General features: G+C 47.0%; 2 protein-coding genes across 2 annotated transcripts; one reads left to right on the top strand and one right to left on the bottom strand.

Moving 5' to 3' along the window:
- Positions 1-107: 107 nt before the first annotated feature.
- PRDX5 (peroxiredoxin 5) lies at positions 108-10,393 on the bottom strand. Its single transcript, XM_020801760.3, has 6 exons — positions 10,149-10,393; positions 8,700-8,834; positions 7,652-7,783; positions 2,972-3,010; positions 2,262-2,326; positions 108-441 (listed from the first exon to the last, which is right to left on the bottom strand). The coding sequence occupies exons 1-6, from the start codon at positions 10,287-10,289 to the stop codon at positions 336-338; spliced, it is 618 nt and encodes a 205-aa protein (XP_020657419.3). The 5' UTR covers positions 10,290-10,393; the 3' UTR covers positions 108-335.
- Positions 10,394-11,505: 1,112 nt separating this feature from the next.
- On the top strand, positions 11,506-16,062 carry TRMT112 (tRNA methyltransferase activator subunit 11-2). The gene is made up of 4 exons (XM_020801711.3): positions 11,506-11,678; positions 14,715-14,816; positions 15,270-15,362; positions 15,819-16,062. Exons 1-4 carry the CDS (start codon positions 11,598-11,600, stop codon positions 15,918-15,920), a joined length of 378 nt encoding a protein of 125 aa, XP_020657370.1. The 5' UTR covers positions 11,506-11,597; the 3' UTR covers positions 15,921-16,062.
- Positions 16,063-16,491: the final 429 nt, after the last annotated feature.

Here is a 16,491-nt window from a genome sequence, read left to right on the forward strand (position 1 = left end):
GGGAAACAGGGTATGTAAAGCCTAGAAGACTTGACAGGTCAAAGTCAATCCATCGAACCAACCCTCAGCACATGCGCCAGCTGCGGACACAGAGAAAGACAAGCAAAACAGGTATTACGGTTTTATTTCAAGCTATTTGTATCTAAGCAAACTGAGCGCACAGGGAAGGGGTTTAAGCAACTACATAAAGTTCTCCCGCCACGCCAATTTAGGCTACATTTTAGATGCTGCGTGAGATGTCGGCCTGCAACTGTCAGGTGGGGGGGGTCAGAAAGTTGTTGCCGACAGGCTTCAGGAGATCGGTGACAGCCACAAGGGAGCCCCGCGTCCGTGGCTCAGAGTTGAGACACAATGTTGTTGGCCAAGCTACAGGTGAGACCGGTTCCATCCTCTTCCACGTTCAGAGACTTCACGAACCCATCTTCCACCACCATGGAGAATCTGTGAAAGAGGGTACGGTAGAGTGGAGGAGGGAGAGACATGATTCACAACAACCAACAGTTTAATAAGTGGTTCCCAACTTTGAGCAAACCAGGTGTTCTCGGACTGCAACTCCCAGAAACCTCAGCCAGCGTGGCTAGCAGCGAAGGCTTCTGGGTGTTGCAGTCCAAGGACACTTGGGTTAGCGGAGTTTGGGAACCACTAGTTTAAATAACAGAATAATGGAGCGAGAAGGGGCCTATAAAGTCACCGAGGCCAACCCTCTGCTCAGGGCAGGAATCCCAGTTTAAGGTACAGTGGTGCCTCGCTTAACGATTGCCCGCATTACAATGAATCTGCTTTATGACGATCTTTTTGCAATCGCAATTACTTCGGGAACTGATTCTTCGCAAAACAATGTTTTTAGAACAGCTGATCCATGGTTTCAAAATGGCCACCGGGTAATTAAAATGGCTCCCCACTGTGTTCAGGGACGGATTCCTCGCTATACAGGCACCGAAAATGGCCACCATATGGAGGATCTTCGCTGGACGGTGAGTTTTTACCCCACTGGAACGCATTGAACGGGTTTCAATGCGTTTCAATGGGGTTTTTATTTTTGCTTTACGATGTTTTCGCTTAACAGCGATTTTCCTGGAACGGATTGTCGTTAAGCGAGGCACCACTTTATATCTGACAGATGGCTGTCTAACTTTCTTAATGTCGCATAAAGGAGAAAAATCAAAATCAGATCCAAAATCAAAATCTATTTAGGAGCAACACCGGGCTGCAGAAACATGCCAAACATTTGCTCTATTTATAATTCAATGCCTGAATTGCAGATGAAAAGCAGGAAGAGCCAGACAAGTCTTAAATGAAATCCACAACCCCCCACCCACCCAATTCCACCCTGGATGAGAAGCTGGACAGCCACCTGCCCAAGATGGGATACTGGCAATATTCCTCCCAGGAGTAAATGGTTGGATTAGACCACGAAGTCGCAGGATATGTTGTGGCATCTGAAAGATCAACATATTTACTTACCTTGAGAGTCTATACCCTCTAATCTGATTCCCCTGATTTATATTAAACTCCCATAGAAAGTTGCATGTGATAAAACTTGTTAGTCTTTTAAGACAGAACGTGCGTTCTGTGACGTCAAGTTGGAACCAACTTACAGCGACCTTAATAGGGCTTTCAAGGCATGTGAGATATTTAAGGAATGGGTTTCCCAGTTCCATTCCCCCAGTAAGTTCCGCTCCCATGGGTCAGTGGAGATTCGAACCCTGTTCTCCAGAGTCCCAGTTGATCACTCTATCCACTACATGACATCAGAAATCCCACCGAAGCTTATGCATGATAAATTTTGTTGATCTTTAGGATCTGAGGGTTATTGTTTTGCTAATTGTCTCGCACTGAGCAGACCCACTAACTCAACGGGATTAAGTAAGGCGTTGAATATATTATTATTCACCAATGGAGTCAATGGCTGATATCTTGTTGCACAAAAGGGGGGACCTTTAGCAGTGAATGACGGCTCAGCGTGCAATAGATAATGGCTACGGAGATTTCTCAACTTACAGCAATTCTCCCTTAAAGGTTACGCATTTTGCCTAACTGGGCAACAGGATTTCAGCCAATGGGTTATTATCTGCTTGACTTTAGCGATAGAACGCTGGTTTTTGTGTGTGTGTTTTTTTCTTGGTAGTTGTTGCAATCAATTAACAAGGCTACCGTCCCAGAGTTGAAGTAAAGGCAAGTAGCAGCTGGAGGAGGGAAGGATGATCGCTCTTTTCTTCCCAGTCCTAAAACCAATTTCTCCCTGTCCTGCTTGTCCTTACCGTTTAGACCGGTTGGTCCCAAAGAGTTCCCGAAGCGGTTCTTTATCCAGCAACAAGTTGGTGGCCTGGCGAGGGAAAATAAATCTTAAGTATTTGGAAAGTAAAGACGAAGACCTAACTGGCCCATCGGATGGGGAAGCATTGTTTGGGAGACCTAGCTAACCAAACACGGGCAGGCGCAATTAAATAATTTCTGGGATGGATAAATAAGGGGCTATTTAGGAAAAAAAAGGGAGGTTCCTTATCACTCTTTCCTCCTCCTGCATTACTACCCTGAGGCCTGACAATGCTTGCTTTCTCTTTTAATACTAAAATCTGGGCTCATTCAATGAATGATGAGGGTTCAAAACAGAAAGCAAAACTATTCTGGAAACGCCAGGCGTGGATTAGTATAGATCAGACACTGCCTGGCTGCTTGAGGGGAACATGAATATTTTTAAACCTTACTTGCTTCTGAAAGCCACAGTGTTTTAACTCTGTCCTGCCAGCATGAGGATCATCTAGATTTGGGGTTCTAGACTACAGATCTCAAAATCCTGGGTGTTGGTAGTCCAAGAACATAAATCAACCTTGCTTTAGGCATCTCATCCTTCCCCCCAAGAAATGACCGCGGAGGGAGCAGAATTATTAGCAGGAAAAAGAAATGACCCCACCCCACCCATTTCATTCCCTAGGTTCACAGAAGTCGAAACTGGGTGAAAATCCAGTACCTTTCCGAACGCTCCTGTTGGGTCAGCCAGCATCCGGACCTATGGAAGACAAGAAAAGGAAGCCCCCAAATGAAATTGCCCAATTAGGAAAGCTGGCCTCCTCATGCTTTTGAAACACAGGGTTCAAGCAGCAACACTCACAACTTAAGTTTGCTGCCCCCCCCCCGTTTCGAAATTCACTTTTAACAAAGAGTTCCGGCATAAATAGCTACGTGGGACTTTTGTAGAATCATAGAATAATTGACTTCGAAGGGTTCCGTAGGACTTACTGGGTCCAAGTCCTTGCTTGGTGCAGGAATCCAAGTCACAGCAGATCTGACCGATGGTTGTCCCATTTTCTCTTTAAAATATCCTGCTCCGGAGCGCTCACTACCTCCCAAAAATAATTGGTTCAATTGTCATAGTGCTCTAACAGTTAAGAAGTTAAGAAGAGCCTCGTGGCGCAGTGGTTAAAACGCTGTACTGCAGCTAAAACTGTGCTCACGACCTGGGGTTCAAATCCCAGGTAGCCGGCTCAAGGTCGACTCAGCCTTCCATCCTTCCGAGGTCGGTAAAATGAGTACCCAGCTTGCTGGGGGGGGGCAATGTGTAGCCTGTATAATTAAAAAAAATTGTAAACCGCCCGGAGAGTGCTTGTAGCGCTATGGGGCAGTATATAAGTCCAATAAATAATTTTTTTCCTGGTATGCAGCCTAAATATGACTTCATGTTGCTTGAGCCCATTTTTGTGTGTCCTGCACTCCAGGATAATGGGGAACAGATCCTGCCCCTCCTCTGTATGACTATCTTTTGAATATTTGAAAAGTGCTACCCTATCACCTCTCTGTCTTTGTTCCCTCAAGGCTAAACATGCCCAGTTACATTTATTTTTTTGGTACAATCGACAAATCCAGAGTGGACCTGACTAAGCTAGCTTCTGCTTCAGATTTTTTAGTGGTCTAGTAAAGGCACAGTGGTGCCTCGCTTGATGACGTTAATTCGTTCCAGCGGAATCGCTGTAGAGCGAAAACGTCGTCAAACGAAATTTAAAAAACCCATTGAAACGAACTGAAAACCGTTCAATGCGTTCCAATGGGTTGAATACTTGCTCGTCCAGCGAAGATCCTCCATACGGCAGCCATTTTCGGTGCCTGTAAAGCAAGGAATCCATCCTAGAAAACAGCAGGGGGGAGCATTTTCTTCAGCCGGTGGCCATTTTGGAACCCGTAAAGCGAAAATCGGTTCCCGAAGCAGGGAACCGATCATCGCGCAGCGAAAAAAACATTGTTTAGGGATCGCAAAAGCGATTGCTAAAAGATCAATGTAAAGCGGATTCGTCATAGAGCAGGGTAATCGTCCAGCGGCTTGTGTACAAAAGACCACATAGCATTTTTAAAAAATCTCTTTGAGAAATCATCACCTTTAAAGCTGACTTCTGAACATCCCTAAAAAATCATATGATTCCTACGCAGGACATTAAATTCCACGCTGAATGCAGAAGAGAGTGGAGCTGCAGCCTTCTAGTTACCTCCTCCGACTGTATGCAATGACTAGGCTCCTACAGTAAGCAGGCAAGTGTTGAAATACAAGCCTGCTTTCCCAAAAATGTTGAAACACCCTCCAAAAGCCAATGGCAGTCAGAGGCAGCTGCACGAATAAGGACAACGATCAGCTTTCAAAGAAATAACATGTCTCAAGTTTATTCACTGCAGCCCTTCTCATCTTCGTGATAGTCGTGCCCCGCTTGAAGATTACCCTGTTTAAGATGAATCCGCTTCACGATGATGTTTTTGTGATCGCAAAACGATGTTTGAATGGGTTTTTTCACCTGCTTCGGGAACCGATTTTTCGCTAAACGATGTTTTTTCAACAACTGATTGGCTGTTTTTAGAGGAGGCATTTTTCACAAGACAGGCACTGGAAAATGGCCGCCCTATGAAGGATCTTTGCTTTACAATGAGGTATTTCGCCCATTAGAACGCATTAGCCGGTTTCTAATGCATTCTAATGGGCTTTTTAATTTCGCTTGACGAGGATTTCGCTTAACAGCCATTTCAACGGCACGGATTATCCTCGTCAAGCGAGGCACCATTGTAATTCATGGGACATTAGCAGGTTAAGCATGCCTGCTGAGGTTGTATGCCTGTGCTGCAAAATGTACAACACAAGCGCAGCAAAGGTGGGCATGAGATAGATACACTTGTCAGGGAGCAGGGCCAACCGATTCGGTAAGACTACCTGTCGGTTCAACAAAGCCCCCCACCCAAAAAAGCTGTACAATTGATTTGTGGAACTCAGTGCTACACGAGTAACAAAAGAGAGCCCAAAAGTCTGAAGAGAGTTCTAATACATGGGAGTGGGATCATCAAAGGCCTACGTTTGGAAGTGTTTGCAGAGGTGGCTGGCTGTTCTCTGCTGAAAACAGAATACTAGGTTAGCTGGATTTTGGTCTGATCCAGTTCTTGCACACTAAGAACAAATTCTTTTGCAAGCGTGCTGTGGCATAACGAACACCACGGCGCTCTTTTAAGATTACACAACTTTGTATTACCAATACAGAGTAACACTCAGAGTTCAAATTTCCGAGAACAAGAAATAGGCATGATTTTGCTCTGTGTATATTCCTTCCCTCCCCACCCACCCCCTTTTGAAATAGGTCTCTGTAAAGCTTCACCACTTTCTTCACTGTCTTCATAAAGAGAATAATATCAAACTACCGGTAATTGCATTTTTTTAAAAGGTAGAGAAGATAGGAATTCCTGTGCCTTTAGTTCAGGCATGACTGTGCTTGTCGAACATTAGGCCCTAAACTGAATGGGTTTCTAATCATCGTCAGGGAAAACAAAGGCACAACAACAGAAGATAGATGATTTGCAAAAGAAAGTGATTTATCTGGAAGACAGCTCAAGAGGCAACATCAAAATAATGAATTTTGAGCTGCAAAAAAGGAGCTGACCTTAAGCAGGAAGTGGCGACCTGGATAAATTCTATTATGAACTCCCAGCATGTGGCTGAAGAGGATATAGAGAGAATTCATTTTGTTGGGTACCCCAGAAATAAGACCCATAATATTGAAATTTTTCAACTATGCTAAAAAAGAGCAATTTCTCCAGGTCACGAAAGAAAAAAACGGAACTATTAATTTATAGGTCAAACCCAATACAGATTTATCAGGATTTAAGCAACGAATCAATACAGTGGAGAAAAACAATGAAACCCATTACATCAATTCTAATCAGGAATGGACGGAGATACAACTGGGGTCACCCAGTCTTTTTTAAAAATATGGAAAGATGGAGTCCTCTTAGACTCTTCTCTTTTGAAGAAGGCTGAATGGGTTTCTAATCATCATCAGGTGCAGTCAAGTCAATTCTTACAATTATGATTTTCCAGGTAGGGAATATTCAGAACTGCTTTACCCTTTTCCCCCACTAGGGGCGCTGTGGAACTGTGCAGCTTGCCCAAGGCCACCCAGGCTGGCTCTTCACCCTGGAGGCCCAGTGGGGGGGCATTAACTTTCCATCACAGGCGCAAACAGTGTGTCTCTGAACATCAGTTCTGAGGATGCTACTTTCTGCTTATACTCTGTTAGATCAGAGCATGAACCCCCCACTTCCAATTAAATGCAGAAAATATTCCTTTGAGCCTTGTTATCTCTGTTCTTCTGTGTTTGCTCCCGAAGTTTATTAAGGCGTAATCACTGTATTAAGAGGAGGCATTCAATTTATTTAGGAACCTCTGGCTATCTGGAGACATAAGCTACTAGGAATTTATTTGCTGGGTGTGTCTGCTGTCAGGTCAATTCCAACATGCTAGGGTACTTATCTATGTGAAATATTCAAGGAGTGGCTTACTAACATGTTCCCAAGGCAACATGGAGATTGGGCTATGTTCTCCTGAATCACAGTCCGGCTTTTGATCTACTACAGTGGTGCCTCGCTTTACGATTGCCCCGCATTATGACAACACCGCATTACAACAATCTTTTTGTGATTGCAATCGCAATACGATGGTCTAAATGGGGTTTTTTCGCTTTGCGATGATTGGTTCCCTGCTTCGGGAACCGATTCTTCGCAAAACGATGATTTTCCTACAGCTCACCGGCGGTTTCAAAATGGCCACTGGGTAAACAAAATGGCTCCCTACTGTTTTCTGGGATGAATTCCTCGCAAGACAGGCAGCGAAAATGGCTGCCCTATGGAGGATCTGCGCTGGACGGTAAGTTTTGACCCCACTGGAACGCATTGAAGGGGTTTCAATGCGTTTTTTCGCATTACGATGTTTTCGCTTAGTGGCGATTTTCCTAGAACGGATTATCATCGTTAAGCGAGGCACCACTGTACATCACATTGCATCTTCTCTCCCCAAACGCGACTCAAGAGAATTGGGAAGTTGGGTCATGGCAACTGGACTTCAGTTGCCATGACTCAAGTTCCAGATAACCACACGTGGATGACGGAGAATCTTCGCAGACTCAAGAGAAGTTGCACAAACTTATCAAATAAAAACCCTCTTTCAAAATCCTACCAGGAGCAGATAGAGGGAACTGCTAGATACCTCCGCCAGCCGTCTCTCCCGTTTCTCCATCGACCCCATCGTCCTTTGCCTGCACCCCTTCAAATGCTGCAAGCCCACTGCAACGGGAAGGACTAGAAACTTGATGGCTGTTTTAAAGAAAGCCGTGACTCCCCTTTGACGTACCTTTCCCTCAGCCTGGTGTGCCTTCCCCCATTCATTCATGACGAAGACGTCGTTGACCGACAAGCAAGCAATGATTTCCACTCCTTTGCCTTTCAGCTGTCCTGCTTTCTCCACGTAGCCTGGGAGGTGGGTCTGTGTAAGGGTAGGGGGGCAGGAAAAGAAGAAGACTATGAGAGCACAGTCTATGGAGAGAACAAGCAACAGCTGGTGAAGGAAGGTGCCAGTCCTTAGACACAGAGAAATTTTGGATCTCAATTCCCAGATAATCTAGCATACTAAAATCCAAGAGAGGCTGAGAACTGCAGTCCCAAACATGTGGATTCACAACCCCGTCATACCCCACTACAAATATGAAACGGGAGTTCTTCATGATTCATTTAACCGTTGACTTGGACATTGGTTAGAGCTCCAGAATGTTTTCTTTTTTAGAAAATACAGTGGTGCCTCACTTAATGGGCATCCCATTTAACGATGAAACCGCATAGCGACAATTTTTTGCGATCGCTTTTGCAATCGCATTGCAATGTTCCCTATGGGGAAAAATCGCTTTGCGATGATCGGTACCCTGTTTTGCTTACCGATCATCGCAAAGCGATGATTTTTAACAGCTGATCGGCGGTTCCAAAATGGCCACCAGGTAAACAAAATGGCAGCTGGCTGTGTTTTCGCGCCAATTCCTTGCTTACCAGGCAGCGAAAATGGCGGCCGTATGGAGGATTTTCGCATTATGGTGAGTTTTAAGCCCATAGGAACGCATTGAAGGGGTTTCAATGCATTCTTATGGGCTTTTAAAACTCACATAGCAACGAAATCGCTTTGCAGCGATTTTTGCTGCACGGATTATCGTCGCTATGCGGGGCACCACTGTAATCATGACTCTTCCAGCTTCCCCTTAGCTATTGATATTCTACTGCCAGGTTTCTGATCTGGAGCTAGAGGCAACATCACTAAACAGGTACCACAAGGAAAGGTTGGAAAAAGCTCCTTTTTAAAAAGACTACCTCAAACTTTGCACGTAATAAATGCACACCGATAGGCTCTTACTTACTTTTGAGCAACCCGGAGTGAACGCGCCGGGCACCCCGAACAGAATGCCCTTCTTTCCTTTAAAGAGGCTCGCCAGATTCACTTTAGTGCCAGGGTCTCCCTCATAGACCTCCACGGCGGGCAGCTTGTCTCCAATCTGTCAAAAGGTGGCAAGGGTTTAATCCCCATGTAAAACTGATTCTCCCTAAGATTCAATGCTAGATCAGTTTGGGCCACCTAGAAGGGATCTTCCAGGAAAAAGAGCGCTTTGGGGAGATGGTTATATATAGATTTTTCTTGGGTATGATTTTTCTGTAACGCTCCTTTGACGCGAATCTTAGGCTGGTTTGGAAAGAGATGGGGGACTGGGGGGAAAAAAAACCCATTTCTGTGCTCCTCTCCATCCAGGTTTCCTACTGTCTACACGCAAGCCTCGTGTTTTACAGCAACGGCTTTCAACCTTCAGCGTACCAAAATTTTGGACCTGAGGCCCTCCACGTTCCGGTCGGCCAAAAAAAATCAGGAATTCTGGGAGTCAAAAGTCCAAAACATCCAGGAGGAAAAAGCTGGAAAAGAATTGCTTTCTGCAATTCCCTGGAACAATGCTTGACCTCTATAGGTCTCTAAGGCGATTCTTCTCCAGAGAGGGGGTGTGTGTCTAAAAACAGCTGGAGAGCTTAAAGGTTCGGGTCTCGGGTTGTGGATCAAGAGGTTGGGGGTTCAAATCCCCTGGGGGGGGTCCGCCTAACAGGGGCTGGACACAAGGATCTATAGGGTGCCTTCCAGTTCTGCCGATCAGAGATTATGCTGATTCTTCTTTACAGCCCCCCCCCCCAAGTTCTGTGGGGCTGGAACTGCTCTTATAGGCCAGGGAGTGTCTTCTAAACAGCAGAGGTCCCCAACCTTGGGCCTCCAGATGTTCCTGGACTACAACTCCCAGAAGCCTTCACCACCACCTCTGTTGGCCAAGATTTCTGGGAGTGGAAGTCCCAGAACATCTGCTGCTAATCTTTTCCCCAGAGTTTTGCCCTGCAAACCCACCCCCAAAGGTTAGCACTATAGGTCTAGGCAGGTCCCCCTAGGCTTGTGTTTCTACCCCACAGATCCAGAGCTGCTGTTCTTTGGGGCAGAAGAATAGAGGAGGGCCAAGGCTGACCACGGGGGGGGGGTAAATCCAAGGCGCCCCTTCTTTTAGCCCCGCTATAGGGCGCTTCTTTGCAAGCACAGACCCCCAAAGCCTTGCTTTCTATGGGGCTGGAAAGCAGGCCGATTTGGGGGGGGGTGTCTCTGGACTGCATCTGGAGCCAGCCTGGGGGGGGCTGGGAGGCCAGCTGCCCTCCAAGGGGATTGCACCCCTGCTCTAGGGAGGAGGTTTCTGTGGGGCTGGGCGTCTGCCTGCCCTGTATGTATGGGGCTGGCCGGCTCCCTCTTCCCCAAAGGAGGCCTGAAGGTCGGGACTCGGCCGGCTCACCTTGAGGGCCGCCATGGCCGGTGCGGAGGATCCGAAAGCCCGCAAAGTCCCCGCCGCCGACGCCGCCCAGCTTTTTGCAACCGGGGCTCCCCAGCGGGCCAGCCAGCCCAGGGCCCCCGCCCTGTTCCACCCCGTTGCCATGGCAATCCCCGGGAGGGACGGCCACCCTGGCAACCTTTGAAGTCCTCCCTCCTCCTCCTCCCTTTGCGCAAACAAGGCTTGACGCTTGAAGTTTCCCCCAAAGGAAGGGATATGGGGGGGGGGAAGGGGGGGTGGCTTAAGAGTTACTGGTTTTTTTTCTTTTTTCCAAATCTGCATCTCATTTGCATGCATTAGCATTGCACCGTCCTCCGCCTACCCCGGATCCTGTCTTCCATGCATGCATTTATTTTTTACTCGGAAGTAACCACCACACGCTCAGCTGGCGCCTTTTACTCGGGAAGATGCCCGCCTGGATCAGCCTCATTTACTCCCAGGAAGACGGGGTGGGATCGCAGCCGACATTTTGCAGGAAGCACGCTTTTGGGAAGACTTTGTCCCTTTCCTCCCTTTTAAGTAAATGCGGGTGCGTTTCATGATTGGACTCCTCAGGAGTAAGCCGGTCCCTTGAAACTGGGTGGAAATTTACACGCGAGCAAGCTTTCGGCTCCTGCTCCAGCCGCTGCCACTCTTCTTCACCCATTTTTTTTTGGAAGAAAACTGCAAGAAGCATAGCATTGCACTTCAATGGGAGTAAGAGAGTCCCATCGCGTCTTGCAGGGCCTCCTTTCGAGTAAATCCCAGGGCACAATCAGTGAGGGAGCCCGACTCGGAAGGCAGTCGCCGGGATTTCCAGAAAACGTCTCTCGAAGCTTCAAAGAACCTTTTTTGGCAGAATTGCAGCCAAACGGGGAGTTTCATCCATGGAATTGGGGGGGGGGGCTGAGTAAACCCGCACTGGATCGGGCCGTCAGAAAAAACACACAGCCAGGCGTGCTTCCCTTCAACGGGTGCAGGATCGGATTTTTCAGCTTCTTTGCACGCTAACTGCAATAACATTGGTCCTCAAATAATTATAATAATATATTTCCCTTTTCAGTGTTGTGCGCGCCGTGTCGTTAATGATCCATCACAACGCTATGCTCTGTGTGTGTGTGTGTGTATTTTGCACCTGGATGGCAAAGTTGTCACAAACTCAGGAGCAACCAACAATACCCTCCGACCCGCTCCCACCCCACCACAAAACACCACGAGTTTTAGGGAACTAAAACTCACGCGGAACGGTCGCGCCTCGGGCCGCGTTTCCCGGAACGTCTGCCAAAAGGGTTGCGCACGTCGCCGGAAGTCGCCTACGATACACTTCCGGGCTAACCCAGAATTCCTGCGTTCACAACACCGGAAGTCGTTCGGGCTAGCGAGCCATGCGTACAGGGGTCTCTCCTTTATTTGGGTGACCGGCGACTGGGAGAGATGAAGCTGTTGACGCACAATATGCTGACTTCTCACGTCCGGGGAGTGCGGCCCGGTGGGGGATTCCCTCTTCGTATCCAGGTAACGGGGATTCCCTGAGATCTGATTGCTTCCCCATCAAATGCAGTCGCCAAGGGACCAAAGGGGGGGGGGATTTAGCTGCTAAAGGGGTGCCTTTTGCCACCCATTTACCCTTGGCCTCCTCGGTTAGAGGCAAGAGATGATAGTGGTCGGAGTTGGCACGGCTCATTGTTCCGCAGGACCCCCCTGCATTTGCTTAACAACAGCCCTGCAAGGCAGACCAGACCAAATAAACACACACGCACAAATAAACAAACAAGAGATAAAAATGTTGTGGCACCTTAAAGACTAACTGCTATAATTCTAACTGGATTTCGTGGACGGGACCACGAAAGCTTACATTAAAATATGTAGTCTTTCTGGTGCCCCATATTTTTGTCTTTTTTGGGGGGCACTGTTTTGCCTCTTTGGATTTTGCCTGATATAGTTTTAACACGAGCTTTCATGGATCAAGTCCACTTCCTCAAGGAAGGGTTTTTGGTATTCCCCCCCCAAAAAAAAACTAAAGTTAGCCCATTATTTTATAGCCGGCCACAGTAGGCTTTGTTTCAGGCAAAAACAAAATAAAAATAAAAGAACAAATCAAAATGACAAAAACCTGGTGGCACCTTAAAGACTAACTTTAACTTGAGCTTTTGTGGATCACAGTGTGGATTTTGAGCAAATAGATCCACCACTGACATGGTATTCTCCCTCCGACAGTTGCAGGAGAAATGCAGGGAACAACAACAGCCACTCTTAGTGGCCTTCATAGACCTTACAAAAGCATTTGACTTGGTTAGCAGGGATGGCCTTTTCAAAATACTTCCCAAGATTGGATGTCCACCTCGTCTCCTCAACATCATCAGGTCCTTCCACGATGGAATGAAAGGCACTGTAGTTTTTGACGGCTCAACATCAGATCCCTTTGACATCCGAAGCGGAGTGAAACAGGGCTGTGTCCTCGCACCAACACTTTTTGGGATCTTCTTTGCTGTCATGCTGAAGCATGCCTTTGGAACTGCAACCGAGGGTGTCTATCTCCGGACTAGATCAGATGGAAAGCTCTTTAATCTCTCTAGATTGAGAGCAAAGACCAAAGTCCAGCTGAAATGCATGAGGGACTTCCTCTTTGCAGATGATGCAGCCATTGTTGCCCACTCTGCTGAAGACCTCCAACAACTCATGAACCGTTTCAGCAAGGCCTGCCAAGACTTTGGACTAACAATCAGCCTGAAGAAAACACAAGTCATGGGCCAGGGTGTGGACTCACCTCCCTCTATTACCATCTCCACACAAGAATTGGAGGTTGTTCACGACTTTGTGTACCTTGGCTCAACCATCTCTGACACCCTCTCTCTAGATGTCGAGCTGGATAAACGCATTGGGAAAGCAGCCACCATGTTCTCTAGACTCACAAAGAGAGTATGGCTCAATAAGAAACTGACAACACATACCAAGTTCCAGGTCTATAGAGCCTGTGTCCTGAGCACACTCCTGTACTGCAGCGAGTCCTGGACCCTTTGTGCCCGGCAGGAGAGGAAGCTGAACACCTTCCATATGCGTTGCCTACGACGGATTTTTGGTATCACCTGGCAGGACAGAGTTCCAAATAGAGTAGTCCTAGAACAAGCTGGAATTTTCAGCATGCATACATTACTGAAACAGCGACGTCTACGCTGGCTTGGGCACGTTGTGAGAATGGCTGATGGTCGGATTCCAAAGGATCTCCTATATGGAGAATTAGTGCAGGGAAATCGCCCCAGAGGGAGACCACAGCTGCGATACAAGGATATCTGCAAGCGGGATCTGAAGGCCTTAGGAATAGACCTCAACAGATGGGAAACTCTGACATCTGATCGTTCAGCCTGGAGGCAGGCAGTGCATCACGGCCTCTCCCAATTTGAAGAGACCCTTGTCCAGCAGGCTGAGGCAAAGAGGAAGTCACAAAGGAAGCAAAACCAGGGAGCTGGACAGGGGACAGATTGGATTTGTCTCCAGTGTGGAAGGGATTGTCACTCTCGAATTGGCCTCCTCAGCCACACTAGACGCTGTTCCAAGTCCTCCATACAGAGCACGATACCATAGTCTTTCGAGACTGAAGGATGCCTACCCAAGTTGTGGATCAAGCCCACCTCAGACGAAAGAGAGATAGCAAATACTTATGCATGGCTTCAAAATGTAGAGATCAAAACACAGAGATCATGGTTGGTTGGGAAGAAAGTCAGTGGGTGTTTAACTGTGGTGATAGTGTCTGAGTCTTCAGTCTGCATTTGATTTACGTTTCAGTTCACTTTGAATTTTATTATTGTGGTTTTGAATCCTGGAATATTCCCAAATGACTTGATCTTCTTTTCCCTTTCAACCTTGTTTTTACCAACTCACTGATAACATTTTTTTGGGAGATTCCCACATACCCCCCCAGCCATATGTAACTCCTCTGGACTTCTCTGGTAACAGTCTGTTTATAAACAATTAAACTCTGTGGATAGTACTGTTACTGTTTCCAACCAGTTCAACAGGATGCATCTTTCATACTATATCCAGAATTGCTTCCTGCCTGATCTGAGGGCTGAATTCTTCGTATAAAAGCTAGGTGGCCAAAGCAGATACAAGTCTGTGGCTTTTGCCACAGACTGTGTGTCACCCCCGGGAGTGAGGGGATTGCTGTGTGACATCTTTTACAGGGAGGTGGTACAGTGTTTAAGTATATTGTACAAGTGGAAAGGCTCTCAGCTGACTAAAATGTCAATTAATAAAAGAGTAAAGACAGCTTCAGCTCTCATGCTTATAATCCAAAAAAACATGATGTAAAGAGAAGGAGAGTTGGAGGGGGAAGGAGGAAGGGAGGAAAACACATCAATCCACATAACACTTTCAAATGTTATGAGGTTCTTTAACGGAAAAGAAAACAGGGATACAGATCAAAAGTAGAGTTACCTGAACCAGCTGTCTTAGCCAATTTTGCTTTTCTCTGAATTTCCACCTGCAGCTGTTCCAGCTGTTTGAAGTGCTTGGTCCCACGTTGGCTTTCGTTCTCCATTTTTATCCCAACAGGCCACAGAGGTGAAAGTGAACAAAGTAGATTTCAACCCGGAGTTCACTGCTCGGATGGTGCCCAAGGTGGAATGGGGGGCGCTGGTGGAAGCCGCCGAGAGCGTAAGTGTGGTGAGGAGAGGGACAGAGTAGAAATACCCTCTGTGTCTTCGACTCTCAGCGTTTTCCTTTACGACGGTCATTGGAACATTTCATAATAATAATCTTGGAACTACAGAGCTGGAAAGGACCCTATGGATCATTGAATCCAGCCTGTCACGGAGGTGCGGTGGGGAATCCCTGTTTTAGTGCCTGTAGCCACTCACTGTTTTCCAGCGAAGGGTAGCCAAATTACAGAAAGCAAATTTCAGAGTAAATATTAGTGGATGATTGATTGAATCCTGTGGGGCTAGTCCAGGCTCAGCTGCCTGTCTTCCAGGCAGCCAAAGACACCTCTGTGAAGCTGTCCGTTGAGTAAAATTTCCAGCACCTAATGGTTTAAGAGACGCTCAGTTCTGAAGAATGTGCATAGTTGTGAAAGTGACACTGTTCTGCATCTTTTTTGTTCCCCCCCAGTTGGGCCATCGGTCAGACCTGCCTGCTGAGCCCCTCCCTGGTTATGAGAATAACGAAGATTTTCTTCGGAAAGTGCACCACGTGTTGATGGAGGTGGGAAGCTCATTTTTACCCTTTGCCCCCCCCCCCCGAGCCACTGGCACTGAGAGTTTCTTCATGCAAAGCAACTGCAGCCCCTGCTTCTGTTTCTAGGAATAAAAGGCACCGGGCTTTTTTTTTTACACTCTGTGGTTTCCGTATCTTTTCTCCAACACTCCACCTTTCAGTTTCAAAGGTGATCTGGACCTCTTTGCCACGGGCCATTTCATCCCGTTGGCCACCAGTATTGCCCATTTTTTGGAAACTGGAAGTGGGGTTCCAACCACATCCCATTTCATTTGGGGTTTTTAGTAGCATCTGCAGCCCTGGCACCGCTTCTTGGGTGGACCGGATCAGCCCCCAGACCCGCTGAAGTTGCTCATCTCTGCCTTCAGAAATGTAGGATGGCAGAAAATTGTAATTGACTGGAGTTCCCTTCGGCACTTTTACTTTGGACGTTTTTCTTTTCAGGTGGAGGTTGTGGAAGGCGTGCTGAAGTGTCCAGACACTGGCCGTGAGTTCCCCATCACGAAGGGTATACCCAATATGTTGTTGAGTGAAGAGGAGACATGAGCAGTTTGGAGCTGGTCTCAAAAGGACTGATGCCCATGGAAGGGCAAACCCCTTCGTTTTTTGGTTCAGAAAAAAGCTGGAGCATGTTTCATGTGGTTGTTTTGTCCCTATGTGTAGAAATAAATGAGTTATTTGATGTGTGCATGGTTTGTTGATTTAACTGTATAGGACTCTTGTCTACTGCTTGCTAGAGCCTCATCCACCTTGCTTTTCACACTGTAAGGCCAGCTGTTGCTGTCCCTCCTTTAAATCTTTGACCATTGTCCTCACTGGTTGGGCAGAGAAGCGTCTCAAAGACATCTTCAGTCAAGGTTGATGGGGTCCCCCCACTTACCTCTTCTAGAATGGCTGCCCTTCTGATGGGTGGTACGTAGCTTCCCACCGCTTTGGGGCAACTTTTGAAAAGATGTTGTTCCTCTGTCACCTCAAGGCTTCTACTGCCTGATTCTGCTCATGGGAGCAGATGACCAGGAATCAGTACAGTAAGACCCCTGCATCTGCAGTTTCACTCATCTGCCGTCTGAAAATATTAAAAACATGAACAGGAAAAAAACTAAAAATGTATTTTCAC

This window comes from Pogona vitticeps, chromosome 15, assembly GCF_051106095.1.
Source record: "Pogona vitticeps strain Pit_001003342236 chromosome 15, PviZW2.1, whole genome shotgun sequence".
NCBI lineage: Eukaryota > Metazoa > Chordata > Lepidosauria > Squamata > Agamidae > Pogona > Pogona vitticeps.

What these genes read in the sequence shown, in the direction of transcription:
- PRDX5 (XM_020801760.3), bottom strand. Translation starts at nt 10,289, where the DNA reads ATGGCAACGGGGTGGAACAGGGCGGGGGCCCTGGGCTGGCTGGCCCGC. An exon ending in CGGCCATGGCGGCCCTCAAG is followed by an intron (nt 8,835 to 10,148) that starts GTGAGCCGGCCG and finishes ACCTTTTGACAG; the next exon opens with ATTGGAGACAAGCTGCCCGC. An exon ending in CACACCAGGCTGAGGGAAAG is followed by an intron (nt 3,011 to 7,651) that starts GTACGTCAAAGG and finishes TGTCTTCCATAG; the next exon opens with GTCCGGATGCTGGCTGACCC.
- TRMT112 (XM_020801711.3), top strand. Translation starts at nt 11,598, where the DNA reads ATGAAGCTGTTGACGCACAATATGCTGACTTCTCACGTCCGGGGAGTG. An exon ending in GATTCCCTCTTCGTATCCAG is followed by an intron (nt 11,679 to 14,714) that starts GTAACGGGGATT and finishes TTATCCCAACAG; the next exon opens with GCCACAGAGGTGAAAGTGAA. An exon ending in TGCACCACGTGTTGATGGAG is followed by an intron (nt 15,363 to 15,818) that starts GTGGGAAGCTCA and finishes TTTTCTTTTCAG; the next exon opens with GTGGAGGTTGTGGAAGGCGT.